Genomic DNA, 27,460 nt, shown 5'->3' with positions numbered 1-27,460 from the left:
ATAAATAAATAAATGTTATTATTACATTTTTGTTATTATTATTATTTTTATTTCTAAAATTGTATTTGGCTACAGTATTTAGTTATTTTCACCACAGGCCAATGCTCCGGATGAAAAACATTTTGCACTGAAGTGCAAGATGTATAATGACACCGCATCTGGAATCCAAATATTTGATGCAAATTTGATAAAACATTTTTTTTAAATGTTCTGAATTAAACAAGACAATGCCTAAAATGTATTCCTCAATGTCAATGCCAAATATCCTTTCAACATCCCCACAATGAGTAAACTTTTCATATGAAGAGCCAGAGGGGGAGTTTGTGCAGCTGGCGATCAGCCATCACTTGAGAGGATAGTTCTGTATAATAATCATTTATGACTGGACTGACAACATATTAACTTATTGCCAAAAATGGATCAACACATTATGCATAACCCAAACTTTTCCTCTCTGTCTCTTTTGTTCCTAACACACACTCTGCCTGCTCTGCCGCCCCTCACACACGCTGGTAGACATTAAATGGATTTTGCTAAGAGCAAGTGGCTCAGCCTTACTAATAAGGCAAACCAAAGCTAACAGTGATAGACTAATGTTAGCATACTTAATCTAGAATGCACATTTGCAAGGTAATGTATTCATCACAGTAAATTACAATAGACAGAGTAATTACCTCCTGCAAGCCGTATCAGATCTGCAGTTTGTCGGTTGTGTCAAATCAGGAAAGAGTGAAAATAAATAGCTCATTGTTTTTGTGAATTTTGTTGAAAGGTTAATTTGTTATGTTCATATTTTGAAATGTGAATTTGATGTTCATTTTGAGTTCATTGCTATGCTCTCTGACTCTGATTCCTGCTTCCTTCTATTTATGAGCCCTGCTACAGCAAGTTCTAGTGGAGTCTCTAATTCTCTTTCTTTCAGGTTCAGCTGTCTCAGTAGGTGCTTACATTAATGTCTGGTAGCTTATTGAAGCTGACAGGCTACTGTTGCATTTTCATTTTTTTTTAAACGCCAAACTTACATTTAGTTTTGCTATATTCTATGAGTAAATCAATCCGATGGAAGCTGTGTGATTGTCTTTTGTGGAAGATTTTACTCCAAAAGCAAGGGCTTTAGAGGACTTTTTAAAGCACAGGATAACAACAGGAGCAAGCAGACTAAATTAAATGGTTGACAGTGGTCCATAATTGGCTGCTCAGGGCATCAAGGCAACCGTTACTGTTGAGCCCTGTCAAATTATTTTCTAATGGTCCCGTAACTTTGGCAGATATCTTATTTTGTGATAATTTGCTTCGGTACTGCCTTGAGTTTTACCTTTGTGACATGATCTTGTAGGCATCTGGAAGATAGCAGTTGATGTTCTCCATCTGGAAAGGGTCGGCGTCGCAGATCTTGTCGTCTGTTCGGCCATAGTTGGCACTTTCGATCATAATGACATCACTTCCTGGACACCGCAGATCGATGGGGTAACCCTCACAAGACAGCTCTCTCCGTACTAAGCCAAATGGCAGGGCAGCTCGACTAAACCCTGAGGGAGAGAGAGAAAAAGCTCTATCAGTGCAAATCGAACGGAGATGTGTAGCTGAGCTGACACAGAGGAAGACGGCATGAAAGGCAGAAGACACAGGATATCAGAGCTGGATGTGCTGGATATACATAAAAGCAGCATTTTAGTGCACATTCATTCCTTTTTATTTAAAAGGCTGTAAGGGGTTTAGCAGGACGAATCTATGTGGAAACTTGGACCGGACCACTTGCCTGACATACATCAGAATATTGAGTGAACATTTCAGATCTAAACCGCACCAGTGAGCTAATGGTGTTAGTATGTCATCCCTGTGTCTAACTGGTCCTGCAGAAAATCGATAATTGTCATTAAAGTCTATTTTGTCGGCTAAAATGTCTGTAGCACTGTAACCCCTTACGAGCATCGAAGCACAGTTAGCACACTGATACAATAACTACAGCCAGCAGCCAAAAAATACATAACTTCATTAAGAATTCACTTTGTAATGCTTTTTCTTGGGTTTTTTCAACATTGCTTTTCTTTGTCCTGTGTATCATTTCCCTATGAGAACCCACTGCCATCACACACTAGAGACCTGTGGTTTAGTCGCAAAGCTCATTTTCCTAAAAATAAAAAAAGTACAACAAGCATCTGTACAACATAAGTGTAATTTAATCCACTTTGCAGTGCTGACAATCGAAGGGCGGGCTATTGAGAGGGTGGAAAAAAAAAAGTTGTGTGTGTCTGTTGGGGAGGGTGTGGGGGTAGGAAAAATAGAAAAGAAATCAATATTGTGGCTTTCTGCTCTGCAAATGCGAACAATGCCAAAAGCCATACTTAAACTAAGAGTGAACTACATACATAAAGTCCAGCAATCCAAATACGGGGTATTTTTGGTCCGAGCAGCTTTCTACGGCTGTGACATGTCACGTATTAGAGGAGAGTGGCATAGAGCTTAAAAAGATTGCCAGCTGCCCCTCTGTGGACTTTGACTAAACCGCTGGCAGACGAATAATAACTACAGCTTCCTTCCGTGCAGTGCTGACTCCGTCACCTCTTTGAGCCTTTTAAATAATGGTCTTGCTACCTGCAACTTGGCTGGTTTGCTTGATGGCTATGCTGTTAGTGTTTCCAAAGCCTCTATTTCCCTAATGAGGTTTAGTTCACAGTCACAGGAGAAAGAAGGAAAAAAAGAGTGTTGTTACTACTTCTCATGCACTAATTTATTTGGCACCTGGACAATTCGGACCGATCCATATGTGTAGTTGTTTATAATTACAAAGCACTTTTTCTTTTCATGAGTCATCCTGTAAGATGTTCTTTGTGTGGCAACAGTTTACTTAAAGCTACTGACTTCAGCTCTGCTAAATTAGCCCGGAGTTCATTTTACCCTATTGGATGCTTCATCAATTAACCACCAATATAATTATCTTAGTCTGATTAAATGCTATGCTATAATGGCAGGATATTAGCATTCTGTATTGTGTCCCTCGCCAGGATATACTAGCGTGGTATTTTACAAAGGAAGATAAATGTCAGTTTGTATTGCCTGATCCTCCGTTTGTGCACCAATTAGGTGAAAGTCCTACTTCTAAGGAGCTCGGGGTAAACAAAGGATGGATCTGTATGGAGGACAGCAGCTTGCCTATCTAACCTCGATAAGACTTTATTTGTTTGGGAGCATACAATCATCAGGGAAGGATCTTTTTTCCTCTACTTGCTCTTTTTGACAGCAAACTTTCTCATGTGACCAATAGGCATGAAAAAAATAAATGCTTTCAAATATGATAGGTTTCAGCCATATTTCATTTTTGCAGCCCCTTTTCTCTCTGGAGTAAAAAAGAAACACTTAAGGTGATAAACAATTTATCAGAGATGTTGGCTTGAGAGAAAAAGCCCAAGAGTTAGTGGAGACAAAAGAAAACACGGCATGCAGGGAACAGGACTTGACAGCCAATCTTGAGTTCATGTCAATGCACTTCAGTATAGCTCCATCAAAAGTCAGCAATACAATGTCTAGTAACTAAAATAACCTATGTAAAACATCAGTCAATGCCACATTATATTTTCTATACTAGGAACATGACGTGAAAATGGCAGATTTATAATGGAGACACATCCACTGCTTTTCTCTCATCAGTTGTCTTATCAAAGGAAAGGACAGCTCTCATTGTCCACATATGGTGCGGCTGAGATATTTAAAAGCTTTAAGAAAAAAATATTGCATTAGCTCTGTAATCTATGTCACTGGGCAAGAAGAAGAAAGTTATATATATTATGCCGCAACAATAGATATATATTCCAACCCTGTCTCATAAAAACGCCCATATAAAGAAACTTTCTAAACTACATTTAGAGGGAAACTAATTTTCTCCCAGATAACGTTGGCAGTTTTATACACATGGCTAATAGTGTGAATTGAAACAAAACTTCTTGATTATGTTCAGCAAAGGATCATGGCATGGGTTACTTTTGTTATGTAAATTATGTTAGCATATAATGGCTATTGTCAACAGTTTGTAGTTACTCCTATGAGAAGTAATGCACTGGAATTTGTAGCATTTCCAAAAATTTTTGTCTGGTTACAAAGCCATGTGTGTCATCTATAGGCAGGGCAGGAGGGACTTTGAAAACAGGAGACAGATTTTTCTGTCCCTTTGTTACTGTTTTTTTTGGGGGGGGTTCATTGTTGGAAGTTATCGTCCTAATTAGAGTTTTTTAAATCTTAATCTTGTTGTTTTTACCTAATCTTAACCAAGTGGTATTGGTTTGTCACCTAACCAAGTGTTAAAAGTTTTCAAAACGGCTATCGTAAAATGTTAAAACGTGATGATATTGTATGCAACATGCTTAAAACACAATCACATTTTGTAAAATATCAAACATATTGTGCTAAAAAAAATTCAGCAAAACAAACCTGTTCATTACAATAGGTTAATCATGGACTAAAACATTTCTGTCAAAATGAAAATGAAAAGGCAATTTTGTTGTATGGGAATATATATGAGTATCTTCAATAACAAACAGTAATAGTATTTCTTTTCTATTTAATCGACTGGGTCCTAGCTTGTCTTACTATAGAGGTCAAACAGACTTCACATGGATCAATTAGGCAGCAGTTACATATAGCTTGGTGGGATACATTACCTTGCACTGGCCTATTTTGTGGCTGAAAGTGAAGCCATTCTTTAGCCATGTCCAAGACCTCTGAGCTTGATGTCCAAATCTGCAGCCAGACTCACTGATGCTGTGTGTCCCTGCAACACTGTTATAACACTTAAACCCCTCTGTAGAGCCTTGACAATCTCAGCTTCTGGTTTTATGATTTAGAACTGATGCCGTCTCTCTGCCTAAGTAGGGAAACAGAGACTGGAGCAATGAGGAGATAAATGTGTCCTTAAGAATACTGCAAGACTCCTACGGAAATGCACTAGTAACTTTTCAACCATGCTGATGACAGGCCCTGTAATAACGGTACATTTTCGTGTTCAAATCTCTGGAAATCAAACAAAATTGCCGTCCTCAAAGCACACTTTATTTGCCAGCTGGGTTTGTGCATCATGTACCAAAAGTGCGCTCGTAAACAACCTCCAAAAGCCTCTCTCCATTGATTAGGCCCGAGGCTGAACTACTTTTCACCCTGGTGTCGGATGGTATTTTTGGTACATGGTGAGATGAGTGACACAGACAAATCTATACAGGGACACCCTGTAGCCCAGTAAACAATAGATGTAAGTCCCACTTTCAATGGCTTTTTCTCTACTGTTTTTACATTTTTTAAATTTAATTTTAGAGCTTTCAAAGAAAATATCCTCTCCACACTGCAGCGGTGTAATTCAGCAAAATTATGTTCAATTACCACATTCATTATGGAAATATCAATTCGCCCAAGAAAAATATTTACATTGCTTTAAATCTGTTGTTTTAAAGAATTATTTTTTTTGTACAACTGAGGGTTTATGTGACTCCTTTAAACAAATCCTCTTCTTCAGCGTTCATACAGATTTTATGAAGACACCAAAACACCATCAATCACGTTCTGGCATGACAACACATCGCAATTACAACAGAATAATGTGATCACAGAGAATCTAACATAAACAAAATCCAATGCTTACTGTCTCACTTAACTAAATAAATTCATTATTCAAATGAGCCAGAAAAGTAATCATTATTTTGCTCATGGGGTCATTAGCATACTTATTCAAGGGATGCATAATATGAAAATTATTTACTTTCCATATGGTAACAGTAAACCATGTCAAGGGGAATTTAACATCCCGTCTTTGCACTCTTCCTGACAAGTCTTCTCAATCACATCTAGAAAGATCTCGAAAGTTTATTGGAGCACTTGTTGTGTCTTTTTACTTCGGAGCTTTCTATGACTGGGGAACAGGCTGCTGAGCAAACAAAATGGCGCCACACACTGCACACACCACTGGTGCATGAGTGCAAAGACAGAACCACATGACTGGGACTGAGAGGAATTTTTACTTGTGTTCGACTAAGTCTGTCACACATAAAAAACGGACTCAAAGAGAAACGCAGCACCCTCCTCTTCGCAGGTAGCGCACTCTTCAGACATCTCCTTGAAATATGAGATGTTATTTTTTCTAGCTTTGATGTACTTTCACTCTTTGATAGTGCATCTGAACCAATGACAAGGGCTGAGAAGAGAGATGCTTATCAATCGAACACCTGAAAAAGGAAGAGTTTTACATTCTCTGCGCTAATTAAACGCCAGGGAGCGAAGGATCAAGGGATAGTCAATCAAATATTATGTGTAAAGCTCAATCTTGTGACCATGGCAACATGGTGCAGCACAGACATTACTGGTCAGACCCTTATCATGGTCATGCTGACACTAATCAGGCATTCTGGTCATCCACCCCACCCACCACCAGCACTAGAAAAGCATTTTAATTCCTCTTCATCAGCTACAGAATGTAGCATTGAGCTGAGCAATGATCAGTGCCACTGCACAATAGCAAAGCAGCCAGTGCCCTATTCTTTTTTCCTTCACCCACACACTGAACTGACATTGCAAGCCTGGAAATTGTTCTGCATATTTGACAACCAACACACTGAAATTGCAAGTAGAGCCAATTTTTGTTTTGTCTGTTAGAAAGCTGCATGTACTTAAAGGGACAGTTCACCCCCAAATCAAAAATATTGTATTTGTCTTTCCTCTTACCTGTATTGCTACTTTACATGAACTTTGCATGTGGCTCTCCTGTAGAAACTATAGTAGAAAGAAAATAGTTTCTACATGAAACTGCTCACAACAAGGTCTGTGGATTATCGTGAGAAATCAGGTCATGATGTCAGTAAAGAGCTGTGAGAGTTTTTAAACTGTATTTTTGAGCACCATGAGCGAGAACCATTTAGTTCCATTTCATTTAAGAGAAGACAGACATCTCTTCTGCAAATACCTCCAGCCTTTATGGCACTGCAACCCACACCAAAATAGTACGGATTGATAAATCCGTACTGAAATACTGATAAATAAACTTCAGATAAGAGGAAAAATATGTTTTTTTTTAATTTTGGGGTGAACTGTGACTTTAAAGCGCGTGATCACTCAACCTTTTGACACATACTTAATGGACATGCTGTTATCACATGCTAGCTTGACAGTGATTGGTACAGAGGAACTCTATTTTCATGGGTTATAGAACTTTATTACACCAATGACGAGCCTCTATTTAAAGCTTCCCAGACTGGCGTTTACTACCATGTTTAACCTTTGCGATTACATTACAGACCATTACAGACCCATACAGAATCTGCAGCTGAACAACTGCGAGAAGCCCCCGTATGTAAAGTGGACCCATTATGCACCGTCTCTTTGGTGCTGTAATGTTTTAATTCATTTTTTTCCCACAGATGAGCCAAATCAATTGGAAAGTGACCATCTGGTAGGATATGAGTGTCAGTGAAGCAGAGGTAATGAACAAAATGTCTTCCTATTTCACACAAACGAGGAGTCATTAGGATCTTCCTCAGCCATGTAGGGGCCTTCTCCCACGTAGTCCCGTGAAACTAGACATTAGCATGATCAAACCCAAAGGGACATACATCATGCAGACATAAAGATCAAGTAGAGAATACACAGATAAAATGCAGCATCGGAAACAGCTGTACGTTTAATGAGGGCAACAAACTTGAGCCTTTCTCAATGAAATAATAGTTTTCCACTATTGCCTGTCACTGACTGTGCAGCAAAATGACACAGGAACTATTCTGCTTTTCATCAGGACTATCTTGCCTCCAGTAAATGGTTTTCATATTAAAATGACCCTTTGTAACTTGAGTTACACATGCTTCCAGAGTTAGTCCAGGAGCAAAGCAGAGGCTGATCAAAAGGCCTATTCAGCCACTCACGCTGCCATCATTGTGGCCAGAGCACAAAAGAGGTCTCCAGATTATTTTGATGTGAAACCAGATAATTTTTCTGTCGAGAGCCAATGAGAAATGTGACGGGGACGCTCCGGATGCTTGTCGTCTACCGTTAATGCAGCCCTTTGATTCTCCTCGCCTGTTCTGATGAGAGCTAAACAGCTGCTTGTAAATGAGCTAGCATCTCCGCTCGGCCCGCCATTATTCTGCACTCCTGAGCCGACAAGGTCGCTTGTTGGGGGGATTTGGGGTGAAAGAAAAGTGTGGCCTATAGCATTAGCTTGGAGCCACAGGAAACACAGCTTGAGTCCTCCAGGTTCTGCCACCACCCCCCCCACCCCCTCCTCTGTATGGTACAAGCAAAGGAAGTCTGTGAAGGAAAAGAAACCTTTAAGTCAAGACTCTTCCCACAGTGCTGATTCTATAATCCAGAGATATCCTTTACAACAGCATGTATTCTTAAGAAGTCAGGTCCACACAGAGGAGGAGAAGAAAGAAAATATTGCATATTTCCTGCAAACAGCAGGGTAGAGGTAGACTGCTGACTTTGTGTGGCCATTCTGAAAAAAGAATTACACTACTGCTTTGACAGATATTATTCTTTTGAATTTCTTAACATTAACTTTAACTCGCAACCGCGTTTCTATTTTTTTTTCCACGTTGTGTGTTGAAAGCTGATGTCATATTTTGGGCTTGGCTAACGGCAAGCGACAGTCACTTATGTCGAGGTTTTTTCTCCTCTGTAATTCAGCTCGTAACATCTGTAGATTATTAAACTCTTTGACAACTGATGTTCAAACTATGACTAATGTGGCACAGATTACACTGACACGGCATCTTAGCTCATATTTATATCAGAGATGATCAGTGAGAACCCAAAGTTATTCTGTAGGGGAAAAAACATTGATTTTTCTGTTCCTATTTCATCCATCCATCAGCACAGTGAGTGCAGAGTGCCAGACTGAAAAAAAATAGGAATTTGCACAAAGCCAAAGTGCTCTTGCCAAAAAGGAAAAAAATTCAAAATAGAAATTGATCTGATGCCATTAAAAAAAGAAGAATATCCAATATGACATTATGTTGTGTCAAAATATGTGCAGTACTAGTTAATGTTAGGTCTTTTAAAAGTACTTGCACAGAGAGAGGGAGGCAGAGAGAGATATTGGGAGAAGAAGAGGCAAAGAGCAGCAGGGGAACGAGCATTCCAACCTCATTTGTATTCTCCACCATCCAATTCACTCCAGTTCATTTACATCTCTGCTACTTCCATAGCAACAGCAGGGGGGCTATCAGGAGCATCTTTGATATAGGTACATGACTCTGAAAAAGATCTTGTCATTTCTCTCTGAATAGGCGCCATGAAAAAAGACTCACATTTTTCCCCTCCTTTTGGTGTTAAAGTGGGCTTCTTTAAGCAGAAATTTACCCTGTCAGGGACTTTTTTTTTCTTCCTTTTTTACATTTACTCCATTCCTCATCCTTAACCAGACTTGTAGACACACAAGCCTGCACAGAAACGAAATGTGATCCTGTAGCTTAGTACTTGATGATTTTACTGTGAAAAAAACATGGACATCAGTAAAGTCTGGTAGCCAAGAAAGGTTTATGTTTTTTCTTTGTAATCCGGAAGAATTTGAACAAATACGAGGCATCAAGTGTTGCCGCCAGACAAAATGAAAATGCACGGCACCAGCAGGAAAACACAGCCTCATCAAATTCCATGTACACTTGTATGTAAATCAACCTTAAGGCCTAATTAAGCTCTATGGGGCTCATCAAGGTCATAAATCCCCTTTTTTCATAATGCATTATTGACTTCACATCATCGGCACATGTCGGCTGACTGCACTCGCACAAGCACACAATGTCATCTCACTGTCTAATATCGGATAGCCCTGAGGCCAGGCAGTGTGTGTGTTTTTGTGTGTGTGTACGAGAGAGGGAGAGGGATAGAGAGAGAGAGAGAGAGAGAGAGAGAGAGAGAGAGAGAGAGAGAGAGAGAGAGAGAGAGAGAGAGAGAGAGAGAGAGAGGGGGGAGTGCTTTTTTTAGGTCACAAAAAAAAGCAAGGACATCTTCTGGTAATGAAATGGCTGCATTGACCATCAAACAGTAAATTTTGTCCTTAACAAATGGTCACTGGTAGATTTAAGCCTTAAATTACAATGCATTTTAAGATGATCAAGGATAGGTCAAGGCTTTGTGCCCATTTTATTATAACAGTGAGGTAAATTCATCCTTCAAACAGACACTAAATCAGTAAACGATGAAGAATTTAAATGTGTTTTATTACCTCTGCCAAACAGGTTATGTTTTCAGCTTGATTGGTCTGTTTGTCAGCAGGATTATGGAAACAACTCCTGGCCCAATTTCTATGAAACTTGGTGGGAGGGTGCACTAAAGAAGAAGCCATTCAATTTTGGAGCGGATCCAAATCACAACGTGGATGCACAAATAATTTTTCACTTTCATTAACATTGCCAGAAAGGGCATTTGTGCTGCATTCATGTGGTGTCAGAATAATCGGAAAAAAATATCTTCCAACCATATTCCATGGTGAACTTAATTTGTTTAATTTGCTCTCTATTCTCATGCAAATATTGGAAACCACATGATGTTCAAACACGCTGAGCAATAAACTACATCTTAGTTGTAGCGCTCATTTTATTTATGGCTAAAGCTCATGAACACGGCAAAGTCAGAAGAATGACTTCCAAACTTGGGAAACAGGACCAGTCGATGAGCATGTGAATGCACCATTAGCCTTGGCTGAAGGTCTGTACTTTTCAAGTGTCATTCTAGTTTGGTTAGTAGCGGACAGTTCTGATGAGTCATTCCTAAAGAGAATTGATATAGTGCAGTCCCGGTTAAGAGTCACGTATGCCTTTTAGCAGCAGCAAGCTCTTTGGACCTTTTAACCCAGCCTTATCAGTGACAGAATATCAAAACATATCACACAATCCAGAGTTTAAATGTAATAAGGATGTGAGTCATTTTTTTCCCCTTTTCTTTCAGAGTCGATTTTTTATATTTGTCAACTGCTCTGATCTGTATTGTTTCTGCTTTTTCCATTAGAAATGATGAAAGACTTGAAGAATGGACTCAGATACATTGGGTAGCCAAGACTTCCTTCTCTGCTCCAATGAAGCGTTTGATGCTCCTCGATTCAATAAGGAAGCATTTCCCAATGGGTCACCAGTGGCAGTACACACGAATGAGAAAGGTCCATCTGCTTGGTTTGCATTCCCAAAGTGCACTTCTTGAAGCAGACCACAGCAGTGGTTGCTCTTCCCAAGACTCCGCTCTCATGTGTATGCATTTGTGCCACATTATTCAGCCAGTGCTTCAACTGACCCCCACCTGGCATTTAAATTCCCTGACCAACCGGGTAGTCATGCCCTGATGACACGACTGCTGCTCCAACTGAATACTTTATGCAGCTCTTATTCAGACTAGACTGCAGACTTGCTGGCTTCCAGGTTAGGTGGATTGTTATGTGACACAATGCTATTTTATGCAGATACACTGGCCTCCTAGGCTTTTGTCTCCTCACTCAAGGTCATGGACATGTTCTGCACAACTACTAGTGTGTGTCTGATAAATGCAACACCGTGGAAACAGTATTTATATAGTGTTATAGTATGTATTTATTTATTTATTCATTCACATACAGTAATGCTTTTTCTCTCCTTTTAAATCAAGGGACCATTATCTTTAGATTTCTTGCGGTTCAAGGATTCCATCTCATAATACATAAAGAGAAAGTTAGTGAAGCGAAAATTGAATATTACTCTTGTTTCAATTCATCAAGGATTTATTGGCTGCTATCCATTATAATCCAGAGTCCAGATGAATATTATCTTGATGACCTTTTATCTCATATTTTCCCTTCACTGAACTGATTGTTACAACATTCAAAAAAAGGTTCCCCCAACATTTTTTTTTTATTAGAAACTTTCAGATTTGGATTAACCTCATTTGAACCAAGTCCTCAGACCAAGCCTGCTCCACTCCTCCATCTGTTTCCAGCCCTCACATGTCACAGCAGGGGCACTTTGAAGTTCTCATTTAAGGATTTATCAGATGTCTCTCATGCTTATCAGCCTTAATTATTGCTTGTTGGCTATTTAAACATAATTTGGGGACTGTGTGTGTGTGTGTGTGTGATGCAAATTTGGGTACAAGAGCAACTATTAAGTAAGAGGAAAAGGTCCAGCTGAGCTGAGACAGTACTTTAAATGATGCCCTTATATACTAAGAGGGGCTGATTCAAAATGACTTATATAACTTGGCATTGATTTGTAACATCTCCACGGGGGAAATCTGTCTTTGATGACTATTTTCTTCAGCCCGTCATTTACTTGAAGGGGGGCTTAAGAGCAGGGGCCCAAGCCCTTGACATATGGACGCACTCAGGGGTCATTATGACTCAGAGGGTCAAAAGGCGAGTCACCCGTGGTCAAGTTGTTGTGATCTACCAGAGCACAAATGGCCCACCCTGACATGTGTTATGTTTGCCAGCAAGTAAATCTGCCCTTTACGACTTCTTCACTTTAAAAGATGACCAACAAAAATGAGGGAAATAAGCTATATATATATAAAAAATAGCATATTTTAGCAGCCTGTTTTTGGTAAAGCTGGTTTTGGATAATCTTTACTACAAAGAAAAGGCTAAAGGAAGTTTGAACAAAAAGAGGAAAAGACTGAATGTACTAGTGAAACTCTGTAAGTTAACAAGCTTCATAAATAGGCACTCAGAGTTCCTTCAAAAAGCCCTGGTTCTAAATCCTTTATATTTATGGGCGTAGTTTCACCACCCCTCGTTTACAGGAGCCTCTCCAGGATTTATAGCTGCTCTAAATCAGGACTGAAAGCAAGAGGACAAAGAGGATTCCACTAAGGGCAAGGAGGGATATCTTGCATCTGACTCTTGAGCGTGAACTGTAAAATCTGTGAAATCTTAAGCCTTTGGATATATTATGTTCTTTTAACAGAATCTGTCATTACTAGTGCTGCAATCAGTTTTCATTGCATGACATCCAAACCATAACCACACTTTCCTGTGCTTCAGTGAACATGCCTTTTCAACAGCATCCTCACAATGAAAACGTGATTACATACCCCTTGAACACCTGCAGATTGTTGTTGTTTACATTAGGTATTTCAGCTGATATGGGATGGAAAACTCACAGGCATGAGTCAATGGTTTCATAAATAGCAGTTCTCATAAGACCACTTCAATGCATTCATCCCTCGGCTGCTCTTGTTGCTCAATCAGACAGTGCAGAGGGGCTAAATTGCTCACATTGATAAAAACATGTAATTCACAGTTTGACTCGGCATGCACGCGCTAGCAGTTCATTCTTAACAGTCGGCATCAGTTTCAAAATCACAGGAAAGGCTAAGGTCTTTACAGGCAACAAGTGAATATTGCAACGCTGCACTTCATGTGACCTGAACGCTGCAGTCTAATCACCTTAAAATTCCACAGTATTACAGTGGCAAACAGGAAACCCAGCTACATTTGGCCTTTGACCAGCTGAGCTGGCTCATTTGTCTGGCGCGAGGAGTACATGCTGGTTCTTGTTTGAAATACCATCTAGACTGGATAATCAAAAACATTCTCCTCATCTGCCCCTTCCAGACTTCATCAGCAGTCCTTGCGTGAGGTCTGTCTGCCATCCTTGATGTCCACTACACAGACTCTAGCAACATAAAAATACTACACAACTAAAGAGCCGGCTTTTCTCGAGGCATACAGGTATTTTTGCAGTGCCTTCTGCGCTACACATACAAGAACCCTTAAAATCAGATGTTGCAGCGAGTTATAGACACTTTTTCATTTCGCCACAACAAGTAACAAATATAGAACACAGAAGCAAACAAAGCTTTAAAACTGGAGGCATATCTCTGACAAATTGAAGCCTGCTTATACAAAGATGCCCACATACTGCTTGTCACATCTGCCATGGCCAGATCAGAGACAACCAACAAAAGCACAACACAATAAATGTTCCATGAATAATAGGTCTTTGGTTATAGGCCACTGCACTGGAGATTGATAGGTTTTTTTCCTTTGGGATTCAGAGAGGAGACTTGATGGGTTATCAGAACATATTTTGTAGATTGTTTGGGATATACTTGTTAGGGACCCACATGTTTCTACCTGAGCTCGAACAAAGTGAGACAAAGCATGACGGTAAAATACGAGACAGATAGGGACATGTGGGTAGATGACTAATCTAGGGCGCCTGAGTTCCCACCCACCGAGGGCCTCGTTAGACCCATGTGAATGCCCATTATCCACAAAGATCAGCACCGAGAATGATGGGAGAAGGTAGGTTTCACACAAAGTCTGAGACTCGGTCACGCTGAACCACTCTCCTAGACAAGTCTGAAACCCAATTAAGGACCATGTTAGAGGTTGAGCACCATGTCGAGCAACACAGTCCTGTTGTTTCGTGCGAGAACTCTGCAAGACTCATGACTTAATAAACAAATAGCCACAGCCTAGCATGAAAAAAACAAACAGCGCAGGAACCTTGGAATAAGTGAGAAGTTAAAGGATGAATAGCCTCATAAAATACCATTTACAGTGTCCCTGCTATAACTAACACATGGAGAGGAGCAATTGGAGTTGAAACAAGGCACCCTGTCTTCTGTCTGAACTGCTGCACCGGTGTCACGGCCGAGATCCCAGCATGAGTTATGGGCAGCGACAGCACACAACAAACTAATGATGCTTCTCAAGGTTATCTCTGCATAAATAACCATTAAGAAGAATGCTTATGCAGCAGCCCAAACCCACAGACACCTAACATAGGATACTAGGATGGCGTTAAAAACCTTTGGCAAGGGCAGTGAGTTAATAATTATGAGCTTCATACATTCTGGGTTAGTGGAACATCTTTTAGCTGCCTCAGTAGCCAGGTGAAGGGAGGGACTGTGTTTGGGTGGGAGGGAGGGAGGGGGGTGGCAAGATGTCAAGAGCTCCGCCAGGCTCTTGCATGACAAACAGCAACCTGGAGCCACCAGTGACAAAGCCCTAATCCACAAAATCCCTCCTTCCTTTGCTGAAAATCCTAATGAGGATTTGAAGTGCTCGGCAGGGAGGAGACCCAGGGGCTGTGGTTACACCTTGCCACTGCTTGCTCTCCCAGTCATTGTCTCCTTATCTCCTTATTGGCCAAGCCTGGCTGGCGATGAAAGAGACGTGACAGCATGGTGGGCCTTCGTACACAGGCCCCACGCCTGCCTGGCTCCACGGGAAGCCAGATTCCACAGTCTGCCGCAAACAACCAGGATGACATCAAGCGGGAGGTGGAAAGACAAAACCGACAGAAGTTGTTTACTAAAGACATACGAGACAAAGGAAAGATTCACCCTTTAGCCTTAACTGTTTTAGTGCTGTTTCCAATGTAAAATAAATTGGAGGCAGTAAAAGCTGAGCTTAATAAGCAAATAAGTGTTCCATAAAGTAATTACCAAAGAAATTATTTGTTTCTTTTACAAATTAGCTGTGGGCCGGCCTTTTCAAAGTACCTTAGATACCAAATTAAGTGGTCAGGGAGCCGGAGTGTGGTGCCGCAGTGGGGTACTATTCTTTTTTTACGGACACAACTAGAGCACAAATTAGTACTTCAAAAGCACAGGCCTACTGCCCACAGTTCCACACACTGACACTTGACAGATAGTATTTGCATTTTTTTCTTTGTAAGATAACATGCACAAGCAGAGCTGCTGAGAAAGAGGCCCCTAGTGGAGAGAATGAAAATCAGATTATTGGTAAGCACAGATACAGTATCTCTGCCTCTGAAGAAAAGGCTTATATGATATCTGGACCAGATTGGATTTACCTGCTAGATAGTAATCTGCTTTCCATGGCTACTATCAGCCTGCCCTAATACAGTTAAGTGTGGAATGAGCACAGGAAAAGTTCTCAGTGTATAGAAAAATGAAGGAATTGCCATTTTCAGAAAGCTATATGCTTTCATGGTTACAAGAAAAGGCTAACCGGAGCAAATAGGTGACGGCGCAGCACTGGGAGGTGCTGGATCCCGGTTTTGTAGGTTCTGTCTCACAATAAGCCCTAGGCTTTTACTTCCAGTAATTACATTTCAGAACACCTTGATTGTCTATTTCACTCCATTCACTTTGAGATGAAGGCTTTAAGTCTCTCCTCTTTTCCTTTCACATGGTACAAAAAAAAGGACTTTTAAAGGTGTCCTTTCCTGTTGCCCTTGAGAAATCTCAAGTACTTCAAACATTTCAAGCTTTGAGGAGAAACAATAGTGTGGTTTCAGGGTGTACGGAGGGAACAGAATTCTCCGTGTCAGACTTGTTCAAACAAGTCCTGCCACTAAAGCACTGCTTTTATATCATGGCCAACTCTTTATGTACCTTTAACCTCAAAGACACAACCACCACAGGCCCCATGGTAATGGAATGATAACATGTAATCTGGAGGAAACAATTGTTGTTGAATCGTTGTTACATAAAGTCCTGATGACCTACTTAACATTGCTTTGCTTTAATTATATTTATATAGAGCACAATCTTTTACATAACGGAATATTTGCAATAGGGCTGGGTGTTATGACACTATGCATTATCAGGATTAAATAAAAATGTCTTTTGTATATATTTTCTGTATTGTTTCAATCAAAAAATAGTCTATATTTACTTTATAGAGAGGCTGGTCATGTTTTTGTCATCACTGACAATTTCAAAAGTTGATCACAATAGTGTGGGATGCATCCACACCAGACAATGGAACAATACATTTTGGACTGATACTCTTGGCACTTGTCTAGCGTGTTGCAAGCGCTGTCCTCCCTACCTCTTGACACAGAATCCTCGCTCTGCTCTCTAATTCTGTCTCCCCGTAATTCTAACAATCTTCGGGAGAGCCTTTGAAGAGAGCGTGTGGCTGAGCTAGGTGTGAATTGTTATTCTGTCGCTGATACAGACAAATCCCTTCAACCCCACCAGACTAGACTAAATTATTTTTGGAAGACATGTGAGCCAATTTAACCATGTGTTACAAGAGAAAATCACCACAGTTTTTACATTTTCCAAAAAAACATTATTACTTCATAAATTACACCTTCATCTCATTTCTGGTGGGTTGCTATGGTGACATCCGCAGAGGACACCGGTAGGACAAAGGGAAATAAACCTGCAGCTTCAAAGACGATCACTCTGAATGCCAGAGGGCAAACTTGTGTTGATGCAAAACAATATCAAAGCAGGTCAGAGTAAAGCATACTGATTAAAGTGATAGACAGAGATGTCTGGTACTTCCTGACCCACCTCACCTACCCTGCAATCCTCATCTGTGTTAAATTACTCAATAAATGAATGCTGTGTAGCTGGACTCAATAAATTCAGTATTTTCCGTCCATAAATTTGAACAGCTTGACACAGATAATAAGAAATTGAGATAAAATCAATGAAGCAAAGGCCAGGATATCCTGGGTTTTAGTTCTGAGTATCAGCCAGGATCAAGCAGCACCCTCCAGTGCTGAAAGGTGAAGTCAGTGCAGAAGTGCCTTAAAATGTTATTATCTCTGATGGCCAGCAGGGGGTGACTCCACTGGTTGCAAAAAGAAGTCCTCAGAAACGTTTCTTGAATAGAGCATGTTGTTTAATTTGTATATTACCCTGTCACAGTTTGTTTTCAGTTCATCAAAGTTAATTCAAACATTTTTGTTGCCTAAAATTGACTTGTTGAGCGTTTGGTTAGACTAAAAGACATTCTAGGGAGTCAGCTGTTCATTTTTTCACCATGCTTTCTAAGCTAGTGCTTGCTTGTTCCATCCTCTCAAATACGGTCACTTCTGGCCCCAAAAATGTCAAAATGTCAAACTCAAGGTTTTAAAACAGAAGTCCACACACCAGTGATTGACATCACAGTAACTACTTCCACTTCTTTTATACAGTCTGTGATCAGGCTCCAAAAACACAAGCTCCTAACCCTCCCCTAATGCAACTCATTAAAGGCCCTGTCTACCTGTGTAATACCCATGTCTTTCAAACTTCATGACCTCAGTTTGTAACCCAGACTTAACTCTGTTAAAAAAATGGGCAAGAAAATAGTCCCAAGAAAAGAAAAGAACTCAAGCCCAAGCCGAGATAACCCCTGATGGCATCATCGGGGTTTTCAGACTTTGGAAGTCTCCCTCCAGAGCCACGGAAGACGTGATGCAATTGTTTTAACAGCCTGGGTAGGACTCCTTTTGATGAGTAAACTGAACTTAGTGTGTAAAATGAGTGCCTCTTAAATTAAATTGAGGCCAGGTTTTAGAGTTTACACGAGATGACCCTATAAAACTGGGAACATGTTTGAGCTGTAGGTTATAACCAAAATCCCAGATGATATTACGTCTCATGTCATTATGACCATATCGATATTGATATTGATTACGGTATCCATGTCACAACAAGGCCCTCCTGGGCTTCTGTAGGATTATGGACATACTGCAAGAGCTCTGGCTCAAATTTCTGTACCAAGACCTCAAAACACTGTATTAAAATGATCTGTATTATAACAGTACTATTATCATAGTTTTAGAAATTGTACAATAGCTGTTCGGCCCTAGGGCTCCTTTGATATGTATAACACTACGCCACACACACACACACACACACACACACACACACACACACACACACACACACACACACACACACACACACACACACACACACACACACACACACACACACACACACACACACACACACACACACACACACACACACACACACACACACACACACACACACACACACACACACACACACACACACACACGTATATATTAATTAAAATAATAGGCCAGATCAATTTGAGAACCTAATGCCTGACTAGGCTGCTGGCTTTGTGGATGCATATAAGCAATTTCTCAGATGTGAATAAAATAAGGAAAATGGGAGATGAAAGGCTGGAATGGCAGTGAGTCAGCTGTGCAAATACAGATCACAGCATATCACTACATATATACTTGTGGAACCAATGGAGTCAAACGTGGAGGATGAAACACGTATTGTATAGAAGGAGGTCAGAGAGGAACACAACCCCCTACAGCTACAGTTTCAGTCTTGGCTGTGTGTATCTTTTCCTTCAGACTTAAAAAACGAGGGGAGAAAAGAACCAAACTTTAGACTATTTACAGCATTCCACTAACCCATTTAATTCAATTATAAAAATGCATTAAAAAGATATTAGGGGTAGACGCAGTTTAATGAAGCATGTTGACTTGGGGATATTGTTTGTAATGAACTGTTTCTGGGCTGATCTCTGCGGTTGGGATGGGGAATGGGAGGGAGGAGAGGGTGGAGGGGAACCAAGAGGGAAAGGTGAATGACAAATGCATTAAACAAAAGGGTTTAAGACTTTGTTGCTTTACACCTTCCTTCCCCTTCTCCTTCCTGGGAATTAACCTTTTATCATGCAATACCTGCACCCTGTACACTGACAATATAGTTCAATCTTATCTACAGCCACTCCCTCTGTTTGCCTTGGGAGTGTCACCTGCAAATCACCTGTCATTAAGGAGGTTTAAAACATGTACAAAGGTTCACTTTATTGCATCCACTTTGGCAGATACACACTGAAACAAAATTAAACACCTTTCAATTGCTACCAAATGAGTTATATGGAACACCCGGTGAAACCAGAAGTACCACAACCTTGACAGAAACTCTGTGGAGTGGCGACAGGGCTGGCCTTAGACTTTAAGTGGCTCTCAGCAGGATTTGTTTTGGGGGGGTCCCTCACTGTAATGTGCTGGTACTTTACACTTTGCAAAACTATCTTTAAATGGACCACAGTATTTTTCTATTACCCCCAAACTCTATGAATGGTTCTTCCTAAACTGACCTTTAAATGCTATATTTTAAACTAAATCATGGGCTGCAATGCTGGCAAACTCTGGGTGGAAATCACAAGTTTCATCTCGACACAATATCATTTAAAAAACATTTTCTCGTGGGACACCAGAGACCAGTGGGCTGTAAGTAACTGCTTGTATTGCTTAATGGGTCGGGCTGGCTTTGGTTGGCCTGCTCCCTTAATAGGTTTACTTTAATTTACCTCAGCCTTTAAATTGTTAACTCTTGTCTTTAGACGATGTTTCTGAAACAATTTGTCAGAGTGCCAACATATAAGGGATACATATGATTGCGTACAGCCACTTTTTGGTGATTTTCTGCGCTCTCGTTTTACCTTAAATGCTTTGAAGCCTATATAAACCACACACTCACACTTCTTATATGAAAAATCAAATTCAAGCTGGATGAAACAAGAGCAACACATAATGCAACATCTATCACAGCGGTGTAACCCACTACATTGTAAACTAAGCATCTAGATAATTCATTGCCTTCCAAACCTGAATCAATAATCCTACATTATTGTTTTAAAAAGCAGTATAGCAGGTAAAGTGTTGCTATAACAGTTGGCCAGAGCTTTAACAGTTGGCACCAACAAACCAAATCTGCAGTGGCTCTTTTGATATATTGCACTGCAAAGATGCCAACTTTAGTTTATTCAAAATCCAATCTTCAAACAACTGGAGAAATCCACCTCTATTCTCGTGATTAAACACTAACATGTACAGGATGCAGTTTATGAGATATGGTTTGGACGCATAAATCTTGCAATTACGAGACAGCTGAGAGTGATTTAATCAAAGCTAAATGCACTATGATTAAAACACATTCAAGCTTTATATTTTTTGAGGTGTGAAATCTGTGTGTGCCTGCCATGAGGCAGAACATTTTTTGCGAGGAATTTACAAATGGATCCAGCTCTGATGCCACTGGGAACAACTGACGCTTTCAAGCAGAAAATCTCAGACAAATCACAATTTACCAACTAATGAAACCACTCAAGATTATCCCCCATCCGCCTGTGCCCACTGTCCTCAGAGCTGCATTACTTACACAAGCACCGCCTGCACTCTGAGGAGTCGCTTTGGCTTGAGACACAATCTCACTGCTTCTGCTATATTCCCTAAATAAGACAATAGCAAAAAATATTTTCTGGCACCGGCTGCCATTGAGCTTGAGACAATACTCATTGAATAGATGCTAAAAGAATACTGGCATGAGAACAAATCAGTTGTTAGAGAAAACAGAGACGATTGTTTCATATGTACTTACCCTCTGTGGAGTGTACTTGTGCTAGTGTGATGAGAAACCAGCAGAAGGTGTGTAGTTTCCGCAGGGAGCATGCCATGGCGCCCGGAGTTGATGGTTTGTGGCAGGTTTGTGTTGTGACTAAAAAGGTTCTGATTAAAAAAGTCCAAGCCAACCGGTCTCAGAGATGCTCATCATTGATCCTCTCACCTGTGGAGCAGACCAAGAGAGATGTTCAGTTCAAGGGTGAAATTTATTCCACGTGGTGAGCGCTGTCCCTGTGTGATTTCACAGGGGAATTCACCCTGTCACACTCTTACCACAAGGCACTTGATGCTGCATTTACATTCCACTGCAGAAATGTGACAATCCTTAAGCTGTGAAATGCTACAAACCCACGCAAAGCCACGAAAATAAGCCCAGAAGGTCAATAATCCTGAGAAGGGAAATCCCTTAATGGCTGCTGAATGCTAACCATTTCACTGACAAGAGGGGGGGGACCAGTGGTGTCATCACACAGATAAGGCCCGCCCTGTCCGTCTCCTCGTGATGCTAACCTTATCACTCATGCATGAAATTATATTTTCTGCACCTTTTTACAAAGAACACATCTATACTTTTTTTTTGAGTAAGCAGACTTAAATATGTAAAATGTTTAACTTGCCACACAAAGTGACATTTCAGTCAACATTTGACCATGAGAGTTAAATTCAAGCCCTTTTCAAGAACTTTCAAGTTCTGAAAACCAACAATTCTCACACTCTCAAAACTTTTTTCATGACATCTAAACTTACTATAAATACAATTCTGACAAAAAAGAGATTAAAACAATTAATTACAGCAATGACTGTATAATGCCACTCTGCTTATTTCTTACCAGCTGTTTATATTAACTTTGATTGTATATTTTCATTATGATCATTTAATGCTTGCTCATTAAGTTGCCAAAGTAAGGGATCAACAGAGGAATTATCTGGCTATTAGCTAGCTTAGCTCGTCTGGTGTGAGACGCCAGGAAACAACAAACAAATATGACAACAGAATGGTTTCATTTCAAATGTTAAAAGACTGTGTAGATAAATCACCAGATGAAGCATTTTTCAGTATATTCAAGTATATTCAAATTCAAGCATATTCGCAACCTTGAAAAAGCCATTTCTTATAATTGAATCTATTGTGGAAGAAAGACTAGAGAATTTCTAATCAGCAGTAAAAAAAATTCCACTCACTCCCCAAAAAGAGTTGCATCAGCGACTGACCAAATGTAAATTGACACGGCATCAAAACTCTACAACCACATGGCGGAAATGTTAAATTAACTGACAGTAACAGTAACATTAAATGCTAAAAATATCTATGGTAATAGCTCAGGGAACATTAGCCAAAAAGCTTTTCATCCTGCTACAGTCATATTGGTTTGCATTAGCTCCAGTTGGTGTCTGAGTAATAAATGGGAAAACTATTTCATAATAGAGCTGGATGCCCACTATGTTCTGCTTGGCCATAAACTGATGTCATTTTAGTAGTTTAGTTATTTTTAGGACATCTACATGACTAATTAAACATCTGCGTTTTAATGAGCTACATTGTAGTTGTTTTAAGTTGAAGTTCTTTTCAGTTCTACTTCAGCTGAGGTTTAAATGTAACAACACTTCTGTTTGACTGATGTTTTGTGACTCTTTCCACCCCCGCGCCCAAGCCAAACAAACAAATAGGGAAACACAACCAAGCAAATGGTCATTTCTCTCTGTTGTGACTGACCACAAACCAGCTTATCTCCCCTGCCCCTTCCCTCCTCTCCTTCACATCTCTGCAAACCAGAATTCCTCTCTCCCTACCTCATCCATACCTGTCCCTCTAGTACTAGTCTGTTTGAATGTTTGTTTTTACTCTTTCGCTACAAAAGCAAATGGCCTCCTCCCTGTCATGGATACAGTGCTGGAGCTGTGTAGGGTGAAACCTAATGCCTACCTGCGCGCCCAGGCATGCGTTTCACACTACTAACGGCTCCCTTTTGTCTGTGTGTTTACACTGCTGGGCTAAGCTCAGTCCTCTCACTCCCATGAACCATTAGCACATTCACCATGGGATATGGCATCACTCTGGCAACAAGGCACATAGGACCCCATTAGAAACTGTTTTTTTCTCTTCGTTTTTAGCACATTCAAAAACAACATGCCATTTTCTTCTGTGTATACAGCCTGCGATTGTTTGTTAAGATTCAAGGGACAGAGCCTTATCCATCATAGTTGCTAACAAGAGAACTCAACTGAAAAGCCGGTGAGGAATTCTGTTTGTCATGTATAGTCAGAGCTGCACAAATCAGCTTCGGCTGGCTTCTCCACTCTGGAGAGCATCCGCGGCCTGAACAGTCTTTGATCTATTTTGTCTGACTTCTCAGACAGCGTAATAATTCATCACTGAGAAAACATGCGGAGCACACACATTAGCCAACAAAGTTATAATTAAGCCTGCCATAATCAGCTCATCTAGTATGACATTACACCTCACCTGAGACCTCTAATTTTAGAGCCATTTAAAAAAGGTTAACAGGAGCAGAGTGCACGCAGCCACAGTGTATTTAGTTTCAATGGAATAATACGCAGTCTTGAGACTCGACAAATGAAAGTTGATCACGGAGACCAAACATATTGGATTCCAACAAAACCTCACCCTCGTCTTTTAGCGGATCAGTGCATGTGGCACAAATTAGGTTTATCAGCCAAGTGGTTAGAAATAATCAGCCTAGATTGGAGGTCCATACAGTACAACAAGGCCTTAAGCAGATTGTCTCCACAACAAAGCTCTATAGTTAGCATATAGGCTTAAGGACCTTCATCTGTGCACAAAGTCTTAGCTTACTGTTGTCTACTTAGTGAGAGAGACAATGCTTAGATCACACACAACACACACACACACGTGAGTGATGATAATCCCATTCAATCATTCTATTATCATGCACTCAATAATTTGCTGTAAAAAAATAAATAAATAAAAATAAAATAAAAAATGAAAGTTTAACTAGACTAGCCACCTGGCAGACCGGCCACTTTCCTGGTGAGCTCAGCGGCACTGACGCAACTGTCATTTTTTTTTTGTCTGACCGGCCAATCGAGGGTAGATCAGTCCATTGTTTTTGTTTTTTTTAATTGACACTGGACTGGTCTAATCACAAGCTCTAATCACAAGCTCTCCCCTGGGCTCAATGCCTTCATTAAAAACCTCATCTGTAAAAAAAAAAAAAAAAAGAGTGCCAAATCATCACAGTGTAGTAGGAATTTTGCAACACCACTTTCTGACAACATTTATCTCGATTCCCTCTTACTCATTATAGAGATTTAGTGTTTTTAGGGAGAGGCACAGTTGGTATACATAACGGAGCGTGTGATGCTGAGTTTGATGTCACCTAGTAATAAGTTTACATGAGTTGTTTGATATCTAAATTTACATACAGGCCAACAGAAAAAGGTAATATAACAGGAAAATGGAGAGACATCTTTGGTGATAATTGTTTGTAACATCAAATTTTTACAAAGCACATTCCCAAAGGCACTATCACTTGAGGTGTGAGTTGTAGCATTAAATTTGTTTCACTGTCACTCAAAAATATTAGTTTTATTCTCCCACCATCCCTTGCCTTGTCACTCTTTTATCAAATAGAGTCCCACTTTGCATCTAGCTCACTCCGTGACCTCTGTGCTACGTGCACAGAATGCAAACACCGACACTATGGGATATACCTGCCAAGTGCAATTTCAAAGACTGATGCTATGCCTACTCGGCTTATGACCTTGACGCAAGTAAGATAACATGGTTAAGGTCTTTACATAGTAGTTACAATAATTGGTGTGTTTTGGTTGTAATCGAATGAGTACGAGTGCACAAACCCATGCCGATTGTCCCGATACAGATTTATTCAGTAGATTAAGTGGTGCGGCCCAACACAGTTTTCCGTTAAATCGCAATTCTTCCTTCACCACAAAAACTCAGGGTTCCTAAACCTTTTCTGAAGTCAAATTCAAGCACCTCTCAAACTTTTCCAGCACCAAACAGCTACAGTAAATTACTTATTTATATACTTTGCAGAGATTATTTCACTTTGTCGTCCCATTAAATTTGATGTTATTGTGCTATAATCAAACAAAATATCACAGCATTCTAAAAACATTAAAGGAAAACACAAAAAAAGTTTCATTTTCAAAATGTAAGTAGGTTTGGCATCTTATATGACCTAATTTTTAAGCAGTTTCAAACATGTTAATTAAAAATCAAGCAATTTCCAAACCCTGAAAACACATTAAAGTGTTTTAAAGGTTATCCAGCACCTGTAGGCACCCTGAAAACTATTAACACCAGTAAGTAGTATGTTATTACTCATTTTAGCATAAATACAATATGCCTGAGTACCACATTATTATCATGTGAGCAGGTTAAATCCATGCATTACAGTATGTTTGTGGGTCTTTGGTGTCTGCGGGTGCTTGTGTTTGCATACTGCATGTAAACTATTATAAGTCTCAGCCTGAGATAACAGTGCTGAATCAATATGATTATTCTTGCTTCCCTGTCGTCATCGCTTAGTGTAAAAAAACAGCCAGCATGCTCAACAGACCTCCTGTGTCAGAATGTGGAGACAAAGAAAAAATGCAAAATTCACACACTGCCTCGGAGGCAGTCGAGACCCCCTACCACGAATAAGAAGAAGAATGTAGATTCTCAGTACATGGGGATGGGTGTTCTGTAAATCGATGATAACAGTTCTATACTTTAATATATTTTGTATCATGCTGTGAGTGTTTAACATGCTGAGACACCAAAGGCGCAGACTGGAAGAAGACGCCGCTCTCATTAATTCGTGCTGAGGTCTCCCCTCTCAGCTGGGGGTTCCTTTTTCTCTCTCCGTCTTGAAAGACGAAACCGACGGCGATCATACCTTGACTGTTTTCTTAAATAGCCCTCGACTTGGGTGTGATCTCAGAACGGGTTTTAGCATCCGCAACAATGTGTTGTTGTACTGGGGTTTACAGCGGAAACGGCGAAGGAGATGGACAGATGATGAAGGCCAACATGGTCAACATGGCTGCTTCTAGTGCACCAGACACACAGTCCAAATGCAAAGATCTGTGATTGTTAAGCACAGATTGCTTAATTGTCAACAGGCATGGCACTGTTTCGGCTAAATATGAAGCCGTTGCAGACATGTGTTTAAGTACTCTGAGAAATAGAGAACCCACAGGGGCGTGGGCCCAGAGGCTTTAAACAACACAACAGAATGCTTTATAATCGACAACTGAGTGACAAAATTGTGAATTGCAGGATCCCAGTTGGCCTTCTTAAGGAGAAAAAATAAAAGGCTTAGTAACTGGGAGGAAGGGGGTTATTAGAAGGGAGGGGAGGGGGGCTGATTGAAAAGGACAGTTTGAAATTTGAATGCAGCGGGGGTCTGAAAACAAGAGGCAGATGTCAAAGAATGCCGTGCTCCTTAGACAAAGCTCCTGGTTGTCCCTCTCTGGCTGTTAGAGGGCCACAGGAGAATAGAAGAAGAGTTGGGCTATTCTACAAAACGAGGTCTGGGAGAATGGAGGGGGGGGGACCCGGCCAAGAATAAAGAACCTGAGTGGGGGAGGGGGGGCAGTTACAATGAAAGATTGACAGCTTGCAAGTCTTGCTTGACCCTTGAATTAGCCCCTGAGCTTTCAGTAAACCTCAAGAAAGAGTTGGGATGTTAATTGTCACGGAACATCACAGGGATGCAAAGGAAGGGAAATATGGGGCCGGAGACTCACTGAAATGTAAATCCGAACCAACAGACCACCACATGTTGAATGGCGGGAGCACATTTGGTTTCTATTGGGTTTTCCCAACAGCATCCTCATACATGAATTCATACATACTATAAGACGCCTCTTATCTCTGTTTCTCTTACCCACTTTGAGGCAAAAGACTGAAATACCTGGGGACGCAGGGCTCAGTCACACAATGCTCAGCCTCAGCTGTGGAGGAAATATATTCCCAAAAGAGATTGTGTTCCTGCTTTGACACTGCTGAAGATGTACAATTTGCAAGCGTAAATCAGAAAATTCGCACTCCAGAGAGGAGAGATTGGGCTGGTGATCGGATGAGTCTGGAGCCCCACTGAGTCAGATGTGGGGCAGAGAGGAATCAGAGGCTGACCCCTCTGCTGGGGGAATGATTGAGAGCAGCACAGGGCCAGAGGAGCTGAATGACACCCAACCAAACACTGTGTGACTGCTGGTGCCCCAAACGCAGGCCCTGACCCTGACGGGAGCTCAGCCAGAGAAATACCAGGTCAAACACACATGCTGCGCAACAGGACAGCTCGGCTAGTTTGGGAGGGGGGGCTGAGGGTGGGGTGATGCAGGAGGGAGAAGGGGGGAACAAAGCAAAGCGT

The 27,460-nt window shown here is 40.7% G+C and overlaps 1 protein-coding gene across 20 annotated transcripts in view; it reads right to left on the bottom strand.

Annotated features, from left to right (window-relative positions):
* Nucleotides 1-27,460, bottom strand: part of adgrl2a (adhesion G protein-coupled receptor L2a) — a 104,260-nt gene that overhangs the window by 59,388 nt on the left and 17,412 nt on the right. For all 20 annotated transcript variants that reach the window (XM_059341858.1, XM_059341857.1, XM_059341859.1 and 17 more), the window contains 2 exons: nt 21,073-21,258; nt 1,316-1,529 (listed from right to left, as the gene is read on the bottom strand). In XM_059341858.1, coding sequence (XP_059197841.1) covers nt 1,316-1,529; nt 21,073-21,148 — 290 coding nt within the window. In that variant the 5' untranslated portion in view covers nt 21,149-21,258. The remainder of the gene's footprint in view (nt 1-1,315; nt 1,530-21,072; nt 21,259-27,460) is intronic.

This window comes from Centropristis striata, chromosome 9 (assembly GCF_030273125.1).
Source record: "Centropristis striata isolate RG_2023a ecotype Rhode Island chromosome 9, C.striata_1.0, whole genome shotgun sequence".
In the NCBI taxonomy this organism is placed as follows: Eukaryota; Metazoa; Chordata; class Actinopteri; order Perciformes; family Serranidae; genus Centropristis; species Centropristis striata.
Note: the sequence above shows the minus strand (reverse complement) of the source record. Positions and strands in the feature narration are given on the sequence as shown.